This window comes from Gorilla gorilla, chromosome 13 (assembly GCF_029281585.2).
Source record: "Gorilla gorilla gorilla isolate KB3781 chromosome 13, NHGRI_mGorGor1-v2.1_pri, whole genome shotgun sequence".
In the NCBI taxonomy this organism is placed as follows: domain Eukaryota; kingdom Metazoa; phylum Chordata; class Mammalia; order Primates; family Hominidae; genus Gorilla; species Gorilla gorilla.
Window position 1 is genome coordinate 124,298,312 of NC_073237.2, and position 15,663 is coordinate 124,313,974.

Here is a 15,663-nt window from a genome sequence, read left to right on the forward strand (position 1 = left end):
AAGCACTGGGACAGTAGCAGGGGTGGGCCTATGGGGAAGTGAGAGGGCACACTTCCTGTCTAGGATTTTTTTTTTTTTCTTTTGAGACAGAGTCTCTCTCTGTTGCCCAGGCTGGAGTGCAGTGGCACCATCCTGGCTCACTGCAACCTCCGCCTCCTGGGTTCAAGCAATTTTCAGCTAACTTTTGTATTTTTAGTAGAGACAGGGTTTCACCATGTTGGCCAGGCTGGTATCGAACTCCTAACCTCAAGTGACCTGCCTGCCTCGGCCTCCCAAAGTGCTAGGATTACAGGCGTGAGCCACCACGCCCAGCCCTTGTTTATGATTTTTTGTGCAAAATGTTGAATTGGCCAGAAAGATCATTTCACCATCCCCACCACACCCACCTCCTCTGCAGGGAGCTAGCCTGGGAACCAGCTTGGGCTCCTGCCCTGGTCTCCATTTCTTTTTATTTTTTTATTATTTTTTTTATTTTTTATTGATCATTCTTGGGTGTTTCTCGCAGAGGGGGATTTGGCAGGGTTACAGGACAATAGTGGAGGGAAGGTCAGCAGATAAGCAAGTGAACAAAGTTCTCTGGTTTTCCTAGGCAGAGGACCCTGCGGCCTTCCGCAGTGTTTGTGTCCCTGGGTACTTGAGATTAGGGAGTGGTGATGGCTCTTAACGAGCATGCTGCCTTCAAGCATCTGTTTAACAAAGCACATCTTGCACCGCCCTTAATCCATTCAACCCTGAGTGGATGCAGCACATGTTTCAGAGAGCACAGGGTTGGGGGTAGAGTCACAGATCAACAGGATCCCAAGGCAGAAGAATTTTTTCTTAGTACAGAACAAAATGAAAAGTCTCCCATGTCTACCTCTTTCTACACAGACACGGCAACCATCCGATTTCTCAATCTTTTCCCCACCTTTCCCCCCTTTCCATTCCACAAAACCGCCATTGTCATCATGGCCCGTTCTCAATGAGCTGTTGGGTACACCTCCAAGGGTACACCTCCAAGACGGGGTGGTGGCCGGGCAGAGGGGCTCCTCACTTCCCCGTAGGGGCGGCCGGGCAGAGGTGCCCCTCACCTCCCGGACGGGGCGGCTGGCCGGGCAGGGGGCTGACCCCCCCCACCTCCCTCCTGGACGGGGTGGCTGGCCGGGCAGAGGGGCTCCTCACTTCCCAGTAGGGGCGGCCGGGCAGAGGCGCCCCTCACCTCCCGGATGGGGCGGCTGGCCAGGCGGGGGGCCAAACCCCCACCTCCCTCCCGGACAGGGCGGCAGGCTGGGCGGTGGGCTGACCCCCCCACCTCCCTCCCAGACGGGGCGGCTGGCCAGGCGGGGGGCTGACCCCCCACCTCCCTCCCGGGCGGGGCGGCTGGCCGGGCAGAGGGGCTCCTCACTTCCCGGTAGGGGCGGCCCCACCTCCCTCCCGGATGGGGCGGCTGGCCGGGCGGGGGGCTGACCCCCCCACCTCCCTCCCGGACGGGGCGGCTGGCCGGGCGGGGGGCTGACCCCCCCCTCCCTCCTGGACAGGGCGGCTGGCCGGGCGGGGGGCTGACCCCCCCACCTCCCTCCCGGACGGAGCGGCTGGCTGGGCAGAGGAGCTCCTCACTTCCCAGTAGGGGCGGCCGGGCAGAGGCGCCCCTCACCTTTCGGACCGGGTGGCCGGCCAGGCGGGGGGCCGAACCCCCACCTCCCTCCCGGACAGGGCGGCAGGCTGGGCGGTGGGCTAACCCCCCCACCTCCCTCCCGGACGGGGCGGCTGGCCGGGCGGGGGGCTGACCCCCCCCACCTCCCTTCCGGACGGGGCGGCTGGCCGGGCGGGGGGCTGGCCCCCCCACCTCCCTCCCGGATGGGGCGGCTGGCCGATTGGGGGGCTGACCCCCCCACCTCCCTCCCAGACGAGGTGGCTGCCGGGCGGAGATGCTCCTCACTTCCCAGACGGGGTGGCTGCTGGGCGGAGGGGCTCCTCACTTCTCGGGCGGGGCGGCTGCCGGGCGGAGGGGCTCCTCACTTCTCAGACGGGGAGGTTGCCAGGCAGAGGGTCTGCTCACTTCTCAGATGGGGCGGCCGGGCAGAGACGCTCCTCACATCCCGGACGGGGCGGCAGGGCAGAGGTGCTCCCCACATCTCAGACGATGGGCGGCCGGGCAGAGACGCTCCTCACTTCCCAGATGTGATGGCGGCCGGGAAGAGGCGCTCCTTGTTTCCTAGATGGGATGGCGGCCGGGCAGAGACGCTCCTCACTTTCCAGACTGGGCAGCCAGGCAGAGGGGCTCCTCACATCCCGGACGATGGGCGGCCAGGCGGAGACGCTCCTCACTTCCCAGACGGGGCAGCAGCCGGGCAGAGGCTGCAATCTCGGCACTTTGGGAGGCCAAGGCAGGCGGCTGGGAGGTGGTTGTAGCGGGCCGAGATCACGCCACTGCACTCCAGCCTGGGCACCATTGAGCACCGAGTGAACGAGACTCCGTCTGCAATCCCGGCACCTCGGGAGGCCGAGGCTGGCCGATCACTCACGGTTAGGAGCTGGGGACCAGCCCGGCCAACACAGCGAAACCCCGTCTCCACCAAAAAAATACGAAAACCAGTCAGGCGGGGTGGCGCGCGCCTGCAATCGCAGGCACTCGGCAGGCTGAGGCAGGAGAATCAGGCAGGGAGGTTGCAGTGAGCTGAGATGGCAGCAGTACCGTCCAGCTTCGGCTCGGCATCAGAGGGAGACCTGGTCTCCATTTCAAACTCCTTTTTCCTTTTTCTCAGAGGCTCAGGCCTGGGCAGGATGCCAGGGTATCTGTCCCCAGCTCAGCAGCCTTCCCAGTCTACCCTGCTCCAGGTTCAAAGCCAAATCACCCCTGGGCCTGGTGCTCTAGGCCTCAGTGCCTCCCCTATCCAGGGGCTGGGAGGAGGGCTGCTGTAGTGGCCCTGCCCCCTAGGGGCCTCCTTTGAGCACAAACTCTCCTGTCACTGCCACTCCAGCCTGGACACACATGGGGAGTAGTGGTTCACGCTCAGTCACCATGGCCCCTCACTCACACAAGGCAGTGGGTCCCCAAAGCCAGAGCCCTTTCCTCTCAGTCCTCGTTCTTCAAGTTTCTTTCCTCATAGGCCCAACCCTGAGGGCACAATGTTGAGAAGTTCCCTATGGATTCACTCACTGCCCACAATGGCTGGTGAGGTGATGATTCCTTCCCCGGAGAGGCAACTCCATCCTTGCTAGGGCCACATGGAGACAGGGACATGCCCAAATGGCCCGTGCTCCCAGGGTAGATGAGGATCATAAGTCCACAGTAGAACTGTGAGCAGGAAGTCCCACAGCCCCAGATAAAGATCTTCACTTTGCTTTTGGCAAAAACCTACTCCGCTTACCACAACCTACACGATCCTACACAATGTGAACTCCTTCAGTCACCCTCCACCTGCCCTGGCCACCCTCCGACCACCAATCATTACTGAAGCCATTCCTACTGCAGGGCCTCTGCACTCACTGTGTCCTCTGCTGGACTGCGCTAGTCATCTGGTGGCTCCTCTTACCATTCAGCTCAAGCATCACCTCCTCTGAAAAGCCCTTGCCAGCCACCCTACCCAACACTGCACCCCAATCCCTCTTGCCTCACCCCGACTCTGTTTTTCATAATCTTTGTCACACTCTGAAATTGCCCTGTGTATTAACTGGTTGCCTTATTTATGGTCCACCTGCCCCACAGACTCTAAGCTCCATGTGGGCAAAGTCAGACCAGCCATGTGCTCAGGACACCTCCAGCACCTGCACAGTGCCCGGCACACACTAGATGCTAGGTCACGTCTATCAATGCATGAGTTAGGAGAGCCTGGGTCCCATGAGTTCTTGGACAAATCACTTTCCTTTCCAGCCTGAGGTCCCGGCTAGGCTCACGGCCAGAGACCCAAAGGTGGAGAGGGTCTGAGTCATCCTTATGTGTGAGAGCGAGACTCTGTGGCGCTGATTCAGCCCTGTGGGATCCAGAAGGGTGGAAATGTGGAGTCAGACCCCAGTTCCTGCTGCAATTCCCTGCCACCTCTGAGTTTCCCTGGCCCATCACCTCCTGAGTGATGGGCATGACAACACTCTATGTCACAACTTCCTGCTAAAGTAAGGACAAGAAATTTCCACTCAGCTCATGCCAGCACAGAGAGGTTGAGAAATCAGGCAAGGTCACCCAGACGACTAGGAGTGATATCAATATTTAAAGTACATATATTCTGGTGAGGTGCAGTGGCTCACGCCTGTGGGCCCAACACTTTGGGAAGATCAAATCAGGTGGATTGCTGGAGCCCAGGAGTTCGAGATCAGCCTGGACAATATGATGAGACCCTGTCTCTGCAAAATAAAATAAAATAAAATAAAATAAAATAAAACAAAAGTAGCCAGGCGTGATGGCACATGCCTGTAGTCCCAGCTACTTGGGAGGCTGAGGTGGGAGGATCACTCGAGCCCAGGAGGTTGAGGCTGCAATGAGCTGTAATCCATGTCACTGCACTGAAGCCTAGGTGACAGAGGGAGGCCCTGTCTCAAAAAAACCCAAAAACCAAATATTCCAGGAACCCTGCATCCAGAGCTCTCTCCTTCCTCCCCCTTCCCCCTCAGCCATCTTTCTTTTTTTGTTGTTGTTTTGTTTTGTTTGAGACAGTCTTGCTGTGTTGCCCAGGCTGGAGTGCAGTGGTGCCATCTCGGCTCACTGCAACCTCTGCCTCCTGGACTCAAGGAATTCGCCTGCCTCAGCCTCCCAAGTAGCTGGGACTACAGGCACCCACCACCACAGCTGGCTAACTTTTGTATTTTTAGTAGAGACGAGGTTTCACCATGTTGGCCAGGCTGGTTTCAAACTCCTGACCTCAAGTGATCCACCCACCTTGGCCTCCCAAAGTGCTGGGATTACAGGCGTGAGCCAACGTGCCCGGCCCCTCAGCCATCTTTCTTTGGTGGGATCTGATGGGTCAGTGGAGTGGCAGTGTGCATTGCAGCTGAATGGCTTCCCCGAGGTCCTGCACTGTCCAGTCCTGGGGGTCCACTCTTGGCCCACATGGCCCCCTCCCACTCTGAAATGTTTTCCTTCTCTCACCCCAGGCCCTTGCTGTGCTCTTAGCCTGGGACCCTCCTAGGGACGTGTCAGACTCTTCTCTGGTCTCAGAGTAGAAGTTAAAGCCCTTCCCCTAACACTATCCATCAAATGATTGGGTAGGGGTCCCTTCCCCCAGACTGTGAGTTCCACGAGTTCCATGAAGGCAGAATCTGTGCCACTTGCTTCGTCCCCAGGTCCCCATTACCAGCAGAGGGCCTGTCACATGGCAGGTGCTCAACAAATATTTAATGAGTTAATGAGGTCTGTTTCCATTCTTTCATTTTACAGATTAGACCAGCGAGGCACAGAGAGGTTTAGCACCTTGCCCCAGTCACACAGCCAGGCCCCGGAGCAGTTCTGGAGGAAAGGCCCGCTTGGGCTTGGGCATGGTCGGATTGAACTGGGGTCAGAGGCCAGGCTGGAGTTTCCTGGAGGAAGGAGAAGGAGTGATCAGGGGCATGCAGGCTCCTGGTGATGTCTGTGAAGCCAAGACCTTGGTCGGACCACGGACCCTTGCCCCCATTTAACTGATGAGAAAAGTGACTTTCAGAGGAGGGCAGAGCTCACTTGAGATCAGTAGTAGACCCAGTCCAGAATGCCTCCCAGAGCTCCAGGCAGCCCCCCAGGACCCCTGCTTCTCCCACCTGCATCCCTAGAGTATCAGGCCAGGAGCAGGGGGCCGGGAGGTCTGGGTACTCAGGGCCGACCTTGCCACTTACCCGTGCTTATGCCCCTTAAAGTCTCTGGGCCTCAGTTTCCCCATCTGGTTGACAAGAGGGCTGCAGCCTTCAGCCTCCCCCCTTGCCCAGATCATGAGGACCAAGCTGCAGGAGCTGGTGGTTAAGAATACAGGCTCCGGAATCCAAAAGCCATGGTTGAGTCCTGGTTCCAGCATTTATTGCTGGATGATCTTGATCAGTCCCTTCACCCCCTGAGCCTCCATTTCATGGTCTGTAAAAAGAGAATAATAGCATTTTTTGAGGATTAAATGAGCTAAAGTAGGGGAGTCCTTGGCACGATGCTGGGCACGGCACCACCGTCAAACGGGACTGCGCGGTTACGGTATTAGTTAGGGGATGCTGCCCTCTGGCGACCATCAGGAGGAAGCGCAGGCGAGATGCCCGGGCCCGGGGGAACCGGCGTTCCTGGCGTGAGCCCATCATCCAGATCCGGAGAGTGGGGCCGGGCTCCCGTCACTCCGTGTGCGCCTCCACCCACTGGCAGAGGCGACGGGCGTAGCGAGCCGGGCTGACAGTGGAGAAGGTCCGGCCCGGGTAGCGCAGTGTCTTCCACAGGTGCTCCAGCCGCTTGCGGAGCCCGTAGACCGTGGCGAGATCCACGACGCCCAGGAAATAGCGCTGCTCGGGCCCGTCCAGGATGTGTAGGGCGTTGGGGGCGTCGGGCAGCAGCCGGCGGTTTTGGGCTGTCGACTCTTCCGGGCTCTGTGCCCCTTGCACAGACCTGGGGGTCGACAGGAGGGTGAAGCTGCCAGCTCCTCCAGGAAGCCCCAGCCAGTCGGCTCTGCAAGCCTGGCCAGGCTGCCCACCCCTCCACCAGCTCATTCCCACACCTCCTGTGTGCCCAGGTTTGTGAAGTCAGGTAGACTGAGAAAAGCGAAAGTGTTGGGCTAGGGTGCACTGTTCAGTAGACATTGGCCACAGGTGGCCACTGAGCCTTGAAATGTGGCTATTCCCAGTTGAGATGTGCTATACGTGTACAATACATACTCAATTTCAAAGACAGGATGAAAAAAAGGATGTAAGGCCGGGCGCAGTGGCTCACGCCTGTAATCCCAGCACTTTGGGAGGCCGAGGCGGGCGGATCACCTGAGGTCAGAAGTCGGAGACCATGACATGGCGAAACCCCATCTCTACTAAAATGCAAAAATTAACTAGCCGGGTGTGGTGGCGGACGCCTGTAATCCCAGCTGCTCAGGAGGCTGAGGCAGGAGAATCGCTTGAACCCGGGAGGTGGAGGGTTGCAGTGAGCCAATATCTTGCCATTGCACTCCAGCCTGGGCGACAGAGCGAGACTCTGTCTCAAAAAAAAAAAAAAAAAGAAAAGAAAAAAGAAAAAAAGAAAAGAAAAAAAGAAAAGAAAAAAGAAAAAAGGATGTAAAATATCTTACTCATTTTTACGTTGATTCAATGAAATGAACATTTTGGATGTATTGAGTAAATGAATTATAGTATTTCACCTGTTTTTACTTTTTAAAATGAGGCTACTAGAAAATTTTAAATTACATGTATGGCTTGAATTATATTTCTACTGGGTAGCACTGGTCTATAGCCTTTGCATCACACAGACCCTGGAATCTGCACTTTGGTGCCACATGACTTCAGGTAAGTCTATTTCCTAAATTTCTCTTTGGAGTCATCCAACCCTAGAAGTCTCAGGGTTGTGAAGCAGAAGTTTTGTGAACAAAATCCAGCAACCCCAGTTTGCAGATGGTGTGTGTATGGTTTTGCCTCAAAATGTCTTCCATACCCGAAGGTACCTTTGGCAGGGTGCCCAGTCCCAGCAGAAGCAGGTTCAATTCCCTAACTTTGTCCTCAGGCGTCATGAAGGGCTTTAATCCTGTCCTGTCTGGGTCTCGGGGTAAATAGACCAATGAGAAAAAAGCCCTGCCCGGCGCTGGCCAATCAGAGCTCAGTGGTCTGAGAGTCTGAGCAGAATGCTGGTACCCTGTGGGCTACCTGGATGATGGGGAGATGTGGGATGGGGGCGTTCTCAGTAGGGGCTGGGAACTGGGGTGGGGTGGGGCTGGGACAGCCAACATGAAAATATTTCAATGTCACCACAATTCCATGCAAACCAGGACTCACTGACTGAATGACAGCGGTGGCCTAAGCACCAGCTAGGGGGAGAGGGCAAGGGAAAAGCTGACCTCACTTGGATGGGCAGATGTGGGAGGCTCCGTGCCCCATGGCAGGCTTGCCACCATCCGGTCAGGACGTGTCCAGCCCAGCCAAAGGCCAGTGACTCCAAATTCTACCCAAGTCTCACCCATACCAAGTTCTTCCTCTGAGGGGTAGGAACGAGGCAGGGGACGGGAGGGGTGGCGGCTGGACCTCCTCTTTCACTCCCCTTGTCCACCCACTGGATCAATGGAGTGCCTGTCTTAGCTCCTATGTAATTCTGTTCGACCACAGGGGTGGGCCTGAGGGAACTGAAATGGAAGTAGCTGGCCAAGTACTAACATGAGTCCTCAGAAGTCATTCTGCAACCTCGTGTCTGCTTCCCGAGCCTCAGTTCTCACATTTCTCAAATGGGGATGAGTCTACCCTCCCAGGGAGGCTCCCAGTCAGCATGAAGGAATGACGGTTACCACTACTGAGATGAAGACAGGAAGACGGTGCCAGCGATGATGACCTCAGCGTCCTGGAAGTGGAATGACCAGCTAAAAAGGGCAAGGACCCTTTCTAAAGCAAAAATAAGGCTGGGCGCGGTGGCTCACGCCTGTAATCCCAACACTTTGGGAGGCAGAGACAGACGAATCTCTTGGTCAGGAGTTCAAGACCAGCCTGGTCAACATGGCGAAACCCCATTTCCACTAAAAATACAAAAATTGGCCGGATGCTGGGCCTCCCAGCACTTTGGGAGGCCGAGGCGGGTGGATCACTTGAGGTCAGGAGTTCAAGACCAGCGTGGCCAACTTGATGAAACCCCGTCTCTAATAAAAATACAAAAATTAGCCGGGCATCCTGGTGTGTGCCTGTAATCCCAGCTACTCAGGAGGCTGAGGCAGGGAGAACTGCTTGAACCCAGGAGGCGGAGGTTGTAGTGAGCCAAGATCACACCACTGCACTCCACCAGCCTGGGCGACAGAGTAAGACTCCATCTCAAAAAAAAAAAAAAAAAAAAAAAAAAAAAATTAGCCAGGCATGGTGGGGATGCCTGTAATCCCAGCTACTCAGGAGGCTGAGGCAGGAGAATCGCTTGAATCCGGGAGGTAGAGGTTGCAGTGAGCCGAGAGGGCACCACTGCATTCCAGCCTGGCTGACAGAGCGAAACTCCATCTCAAAAAAAAAAAAAAAGAAGCAAAAATTTTAAAAATTAAATAGGTCTTTTTCTCTGCTCTGAAACCTTCACTGGTTCCACAGCCCCACTGGAAAATGGGCAGATTCTTCAAATAGTCACCAAAGCTCTTCTCCAACTGGACTTCATCTGTTCTGTCCCCTGCTGCAGTCCACCTGTGCCCCTCCTGCCCTACCAGCCAGGCTTCTCCAGCCCTCCCCTCTACACACACACACACGCACGCACACACACACACACGCATATGCAAACCCACACACATGCATGCACACACACGCATGCAAGCACTCACACATATGCACACACGCACGCACACGCACACACGCGCACACACACACACAAACTCTGCACTTTCCAGCCTTCATGTCTTTGGCTGCACTGCTCCCGGCAGAGGGAAGGCACTCCCATGCCCCCATGTCTGTCTTTCCCTTACTCTCACCACCTCAATCTCGCTGTTGCCCCTGTGGGGGGCTCACCTGGCCGTGCGGAAGATGAGGCTGCTGCCGGGGCCCCTCTCATCCTCGTGGAGACATTGGAAGGCTATCAGGAGGCTGTAATCCAGCACGTTGAGCTCCCGGAGGAAGGTGGTATCCAGTTCCATCTGGCGGAGGAACCAGCTCCGCTGGGGCCCTGCCGGAGCATCAGTGCCCCCGCCTGAGCGCTCATCATGTGCCAGCCACCGTGCTCCACACACTCTGCCCCGTGACAGCATGTGGCATTACTGTCCCCATCTCACAAATAAAGAAACTCATCTGTAATTTGCCTTGGTCACCTAGCTAGGAAGTCATGGAGCCTGAATTTGAACTCTGCTCTGCCTGATTCCAGAATCTGGGCTCTTTTATTTTTATTTTATTTTTTGAGACAGAGTCTGGCTCTGTCGCACAGGCTGGAGTGCAGTGGCGCCATCTCAGCTCACTGCAACCTCTGCCGCCTGGGTTCAAGCAATTCTCCTGCCTCAGCCTCCTGAGTAGCTGGGATTATAGGCGGGTACCACCATGCCTGGCTAATTTGTGTGTTTTTTGTAGAGACAGAGTTTCAGCATCTTGGCCAGGCTGGTCTTGAACTCCTGACCTCGTAATCCACCCGTCTCGGCCTTCCAAAGTGCTGGAATTACAGGCGTGAGCCACGGCGCCCGGCCGAATCTGGGCTCTTAATAACTCAGGCAGAGGGCAGCAGGGACACCCTTCTAAACTTCACCCTGAATGAAGGAGGAGCAGGCAGTGGCCACCCCCGTGGCTCACCCAGGTTGATGGTCTTGCCCTGAAAGTTGAGGTCCTTCAGCACCAGAACAAGGGGGCTGCCCTCAGGGGCGGGATCCACCCAGCGGCTCACCTCGCAGCCTTTGATGTCATACCTGGGTGGGGGGACAGAATTCAGCTTTACATAGATTTGAGACACACAGAGAATCTCACAAGAGCTTCCAGTGACTACTTACGTGCACTGAACTATTACATAGATCATCCCCAGTCCTCAGCACAACCCTGGCCTGTCTTTTTCTCTTTCTTTCTTTCTTTCTTTCTTTCTTTCTTTCTTTCTTTCTTTCTTTCTCTCTCTCTTTTCTTTCTTTCTCTCTTTTCTTTCTCTCTCTCTCTTCTCTCTTTCTTTCCCTTCCTTCCTCCCTTTCTTTCTTTCTTTTTTTTTTTTTTGGAGATGGAGTCTCACCTGTTTCTTTCTTTTTTTAGAGAAGGTCTTACTCTGTCACCCAGGCTGGAGTGCAGTGAAACAAACACGGCTCACTGAAGCCTTGACCTCCTGGGCTCAAGCAATCCTCCCACCTTAACCTCCCAAGTAGCTGGGACTACAGGCACGTGCCATCACACCCAACTAACTTTTTCATTTTTTGTAGAGGCAGGGTCTCACTCTATTGCCCAGGGTGGTCTCCAACTCCTGGGCTCAAGTAATCCTCCTGCCTTGGCCTCCAAAAGTGCTGTGATTACAAGCGTGATGCACCATGCCTGGCCCTATAGCTGAACCCCGGCCTATTATAGTTTCTGAGTTAAAGATAAGAGCAGAGCAGGCATTCACACTCAGGCCACTGGTGGCCCAGCCCAGGCTTGAGCCCTGCCTGTGCCTGCCTCTGGACACCTTGTCACCCCTGAGGGTGTCCCAGACACAGGGATCCAACCCCAGGCGGCGGCAACAGGAGGGCTTGGGGGCAGCCAGTGGCCGGGGGGCGGGGAACCTGTGGGTAGAGTCAGCGCTGGAGGGCACAGGGGGTTACGTGCAGTCAGAGGCTGGGTCTGAGTCCCTGCTCCCCACGTTAGCTGTGTGGCCTTCTCCTTCCTCGGTTTCTCATCTAGGAAGGAGGATAAGAGCTGCCCCTCAGCGTCCTTCTGGGAATTAAAAAGCATGCGAAGGGCCCAACACGGCGCCTAACGCACACTGAGTGCTCCAGAGATGCTGGGTGTGGGCGTCACTGTCTCTGACCCACCAGATCTTGGGAACGCCCCTTCTCCTTCCTGGGCCTCGGTTTCACCGTCTGGCTAGTGAGTGTGGGTGCTTCGGGCCGCGAGTTTCGGCTGGGATGGGGCCCCAAATCTGCTTAGGCCACTCACCTCTCGGAGATGCGGCTAGCGGGGTAGAAGACGCTCTGCATGACGATGAAGTACGTCTGGGGGCCGGGACAGGGAGTGAGGGAGGCCGGCTGTCGCCCTCCAGCCGCCCGCTCCGCCCAGCCACCTCGCCTCGGCTTCACCCACCTTCTTTCCCCGGTCCACCCGCAGACTGTGCATTCCTGGAAGGGGAGAGGGCGCCGGATGAGGATCCCCAAACTCCACAACCCGGGGTGCATCCGGCGCCAATCCCAGCGCCAGGCCACGCCTCCTTCTCAAGATCCGCGGCACCTGGACCCTTCCTTGGCTGGGGTCCGGATCCCGACCCGATCCCACCCTTAAACACAGCCCCAGTGGTGCCCCGCCCCCACGCATGGCCCCACCCCCATGCCCTACAACACCAAATCCGCCCATTTGGGCCCCGCCCACACACCCCGCCCTCCCCAGGTATATTTTGACCTAGGACCCGCCCCCACCGAGCCCCGCCCCCAGCCAAGTACCCAGCAACCGCGCCAGCAGCGAGTGCGGGTGCCGCTGCAGGTGCTGCACGTAGCGGGGCAGGTGGGCGAGCAGAGCCTGCACTTCTCGGCGCCCCTGGGTCTTCAGGAAGAAGCGCTGGTCGTGGCTGGGGGGCAAGAGAAAGAGGTCACTGCCCAGGCCTGGCTGGAGCGGCTCCCACCCGGCCCCCTTCCCCGACCTGTGCACGTGGATCTCGCTCCCAGGTCTTGGCACCGCCCCTCTCGCCTTCGGCCCTTGCCCTCCTCTCCTCCCCCATCTGTCCACCATCCGGCCCTGACCCTCCCAGATTAGGGCCGCTCCGTTTCTCTCTTCAAGGGGCCTTCCCCGCCACTGGGAATTCTGCCCTCCCAGCCAGGGGTACCACTCCCACCCCTGCCCCACCCCTGCCGCAAGCTCACGACAGGAAGAAGCTGGCCTTGCTCTTGGAGGTGCTGAGGAACTGCAGGTAGGGGCCGCCGGGGCCCAGCGCAGCCTGATAGTCCTCCTCCGCCAGGCCCAGGGAGCGGCGCAGCCAGGCAAAGGCGGGGCCGGCCAGCGTGCCCAGCTCGAAGCCCTGCAGGGGAGGAAGAGCCTCCTCTGGAGTGTCTGCGTGGGCCCGGGTGTGTGCAGTTGGTCCTGGGACAGGAGGGTCAGGGTGACCACACCCTTCCTGCAAGGCTCAAGGCTCAGGGACAAGCCTTCACTCCCACTGCACAGATGGGAAAACTGCAGAGGAGAGAGCAAGACCAGCACACGTCCCTCCCAAACGGGAGTCTGGGCCTCCTACCTCATGAACCTGGGTTAGGACCTCCGAGAAATCGTCCCGGGAGGGCGGCCCCTGCAGGGAGAGGTAGAGGAGCTCAGTCCCCTGCTGCCTGCCCCAGGATCTCCAGATGTCCTGCACCTGGCCCGTCCCCCACCTCCTCCAATTGGATTCCTTCAGCAAACCGGGACTGGAGTTTCTGGGAGTGCCTGAGTTGGGCAGACGCGTTGCTCACCTCCCAGGGATGCCAGGGGGACAAGAGTGACCCACGGCAAGGCCTGAGTGTATCTCATCCACTCTGGATCACCAGCACCAGGCCATGAGTTCAAGCCAGGCACGTTCCCAGACTCACAGGCTGGCCAAGTGAAGCCAGATTCTGTCCAGTACAAGGGGGTGGCCCTGAAGCCAAGGGACCTGCCTGATGCAACCTGGGAGGGGCAAAATCAGAGAAGCCTTCCTGGGGGTGGAGACCTCTAAGCTGAAATCTAAAGGGTAGTGGAGAGGAGGAGCAGGGTGCTCGCACCAGTAGAAACAGCATTGGTGGCTGCCGGCAAGGGAAGGAGGGCCCAAGTGGCTGAAGCCAGTGAGGGAGGGATGGAGTGTGAACAAGGCTGGATGCAGCTGGATCTGGAGGTCATGCTGAGTACTGGGGAGCCATGGAAGCTTTTCAGCAGGTGATGAGGTCAGTTTGTGATTTGGAGAACTCCCTCGAGTCTCTACACTTTCCCTGGATCTCCAGGTCCCTGTGCCCAGATGTGGTCTGTGGAATGTGGTCCCACTGTGCACACATGCACACACACGAACACCACACACATGCTTACCCAGGCCCGCCCAGCTGCTGAGCTTGCAGTTGGGCCACCTTTCTGCTGAGCCAGCCCTGCCTCAGCCTGAGCTCCAGAGAGGATGGGCCAGGCCAGCAGGGTGGGGGTGGGGGTCCCTTTTCAACCATACACCCTGGCAGGGCTGGGAGGGCCTCAGAAACCAAGGAGTATAATCTCCCCCCATTATACAGATGGGGACACTGAGGCCCAGAGAGAGGCAGAGACCCACCTAGAGTCACACAGCAACCACCTGAGTCAGGGGGTTCCTCACACCCCCAACGCACCCCAGACGTTCCAGCTCCCACACCACAATGTTCCTCCCTCTCTGCCTTCCTCCCCTTGATATCCCTCTCTGATCCCCACACCTGCAGTTTCAGCCAGACAGGGCATCAGCCAAGTCTTGCCATTGCTGGTGTGGAGATTCGTGGGACAGATGGGCCACTCACCGTGGGTGGGTGGTCCATGGAGACCTGGGTGGCAGCCCACAGCCCTGCCTGCATCATGCACGTCATCCCATGCAGTTCATGCCCCGGGCTGATCTCAAACAGGCCCAGGCGAGACTGCTTATCTCGGAGGCGCCAGAGAAGCCCCCGGCGGCTGGAGGTGACTGCTCTGCATCCAGCCTCAGGGGAGGGGGCCAGGACCTGGTGGGAGGAGGCACAGGACACAGCCTGTGGCAGCGTCACAGAGGAAAAAGATCAGGGTTCAAGTCCCACTTCCACTACTTGTGAGACTTCCCCTCATCTCTCTCTGCCTCAATTTCTTCAGCTGTAAAATAGAGATGATGCTGGTACCCAGAGGGGCCACACAGTGCCTGGCACGCAGTCAGCACCCGAATAGAGCAATGGTTGTTTATCAGTAGATACGGCGTGCACTCTGCAGTCAAACCTGGCCTTAGATGGACCGTCTCTCACCAACCTTGTGACCTTAGGTAAGTCACCTAACCTTTCTATGCCTCATTTTTTCATCTGCAACGTGAAAACTAGAACAGCTTCTTCGTGGTAGGTATGAACTCTTGTTACTTTTGAGTTTGAGCTCCTTGCACGGGAGCCCTTGATAGTAGGAGCTGTGATGCCGGTGATTCAGTCACATCTATTCCATTCGCCTATGCTGAGCGCCTCCAGGCCAGCACGGAGGGGCCAGCACGATGCTTTTCATAGCCGCTGACCCACCAGTAGTGGGCATCCACCACGTGCCCCGCACTGGATGAGAGCTTGACCTCCTAACAGCCCCCTGAAGGAGGAGCTTTAGCATCCTCTCCATTTTCCCAATGAGAAAGCTGAGGAAGTGTTGAGGGATATTCGCCAGGCCGCCCCTCGGGATACCTGGCGCCCCGTGTGGGGCGTGTCCTGGTCTTCGCCGGCTGCAGGGCCCCTCCCAGGCTTGGATGGGGGCGTGTCCGCGCCGCTCGCCGAGGGGAGGCCCGGCCCCTGCCCACCAACCCTTCCCTCTCCTGTCCTCTCTCAGGTCCGCACCTACCTCGCGGGGCCCCGGGCTCGGCGCAGCCATCGCCCCCGCAGCAGCTTCCCGGGCTTTGGCCGCATTCCCCGCCGCCCCGCTGCAGGAGTCAGGCCCCGCCCCTACTTCGCGGCTGACCAATAGCATGGCGCCGACTGCGGCTGCATCCAATCCACGCGGGAGGCGCTGGCGATCGCCTGCGGGTCCCGCCCCCACGGCTGCAGCATCCTTCAGACCGCGGTCCGGCTGGGGCGGGGCCGCCGGACGTTGGCTGGGGTCCCTCGAAGGGAGCACCCCCATTTTCCGCCCTCGGCGTGGGGACTCGGGTCGCTAGGGCCGCCTGGGGAGGCGAGTAACCTAAATCCTGTGCCACCCTCCCATTCAGGCGTGAAATCCCCATTGCCCGTCTTTTGGGTGAAAAAACTGAGAGATCTAGAGAAAGAAGTCACTACCTCTAGGTCACACAGCAAAGTC

At 57.8% G+C, this 15,663-nt stretch overlaps 1 protein-coding gene across 4 annotated transcripts; it reads right to left on the reverse strand.

The window, feature by feature from the left end:
- Nucleotides 1–5,291: 5,291 nt before the first annotated feature.
- PIP5KL1 (phosphatidylinositol-4-phosphate 5-kinase like 1) lies at nucleotides 5,292–15,300 on the reverse strand. 4 transcript variants are annotated; one of them, XR_008668569.2, is made up of 12 exons: nucleotides 15,211–15,284; nucleotides 14,178–14,375; nucleotides 12,935–12,985; nucleotides 12,567–12,721; nucleotides 12,150–12,274; nucleotides 11,797–11,831; nucleotides 11,653–11,708; nucleotides 10,339–10,451; nucleotides 9,574–9,727; nucleotides 8,391–8,443; nucleotides 5,782–6,523; nucleotides 5,292–5,490 (listed from the first exon to the last, which is right to left on the reverse strand). XR_008668569.2 is itself a non-coding variant. In XM_055351226.2 (11 exons), exons 1-11 carry the CDS (start codon nucleotides 15,238–15,240, stop codon nucleotides 6,222–6,224), a joined length of 1,272 nt encoding a protein of 423 aa, XP_055207201.1. In that variant the 5' UTR covers nucleotides 15,241–15,284; the 3' UTR covers nucleotides 5,292–6,221. The 4 variants fall into 4 exon arrangements, 2 of the variants coding, with proteins under 2 accessions (XP_055207201.1, XP_030870469.1); XR_008668570.2 differs by lacking the exon at nucleotides 8,391–8,443; XM_055351226.2 differs by having other exon boundaries at nucleotides 5,292–6,523.
- Between the last annotated feature and the right edge of the window lie 363 nt (nucleotides 15,301–15,663).

Excerpts from the sequence above, each read along its gene's own strand:
- PIP5KL1 (XM_055351226.2), bottom strand. The coding sequence starts at position 15,240 with ATGGCTGCGCCGAGCCCGGGGCCCCGCGAG. Across the intron at positions 11,832-12,149 it reads GCTGCTGGCGCGGTTGCTGG|GAATGCACAGTCTGCGGGTG; the intron begins GTACTTGGCTGG and ends CTCCCCTTCCAG. Across the intron at positions 6,524-8,390 it reads CTGTCTTCATCTCAGTAGTG|GTCTGTGCAAGGGGCACAGA; the intron begins GTAACCGTCATT and ends GTCGACCCCCAG.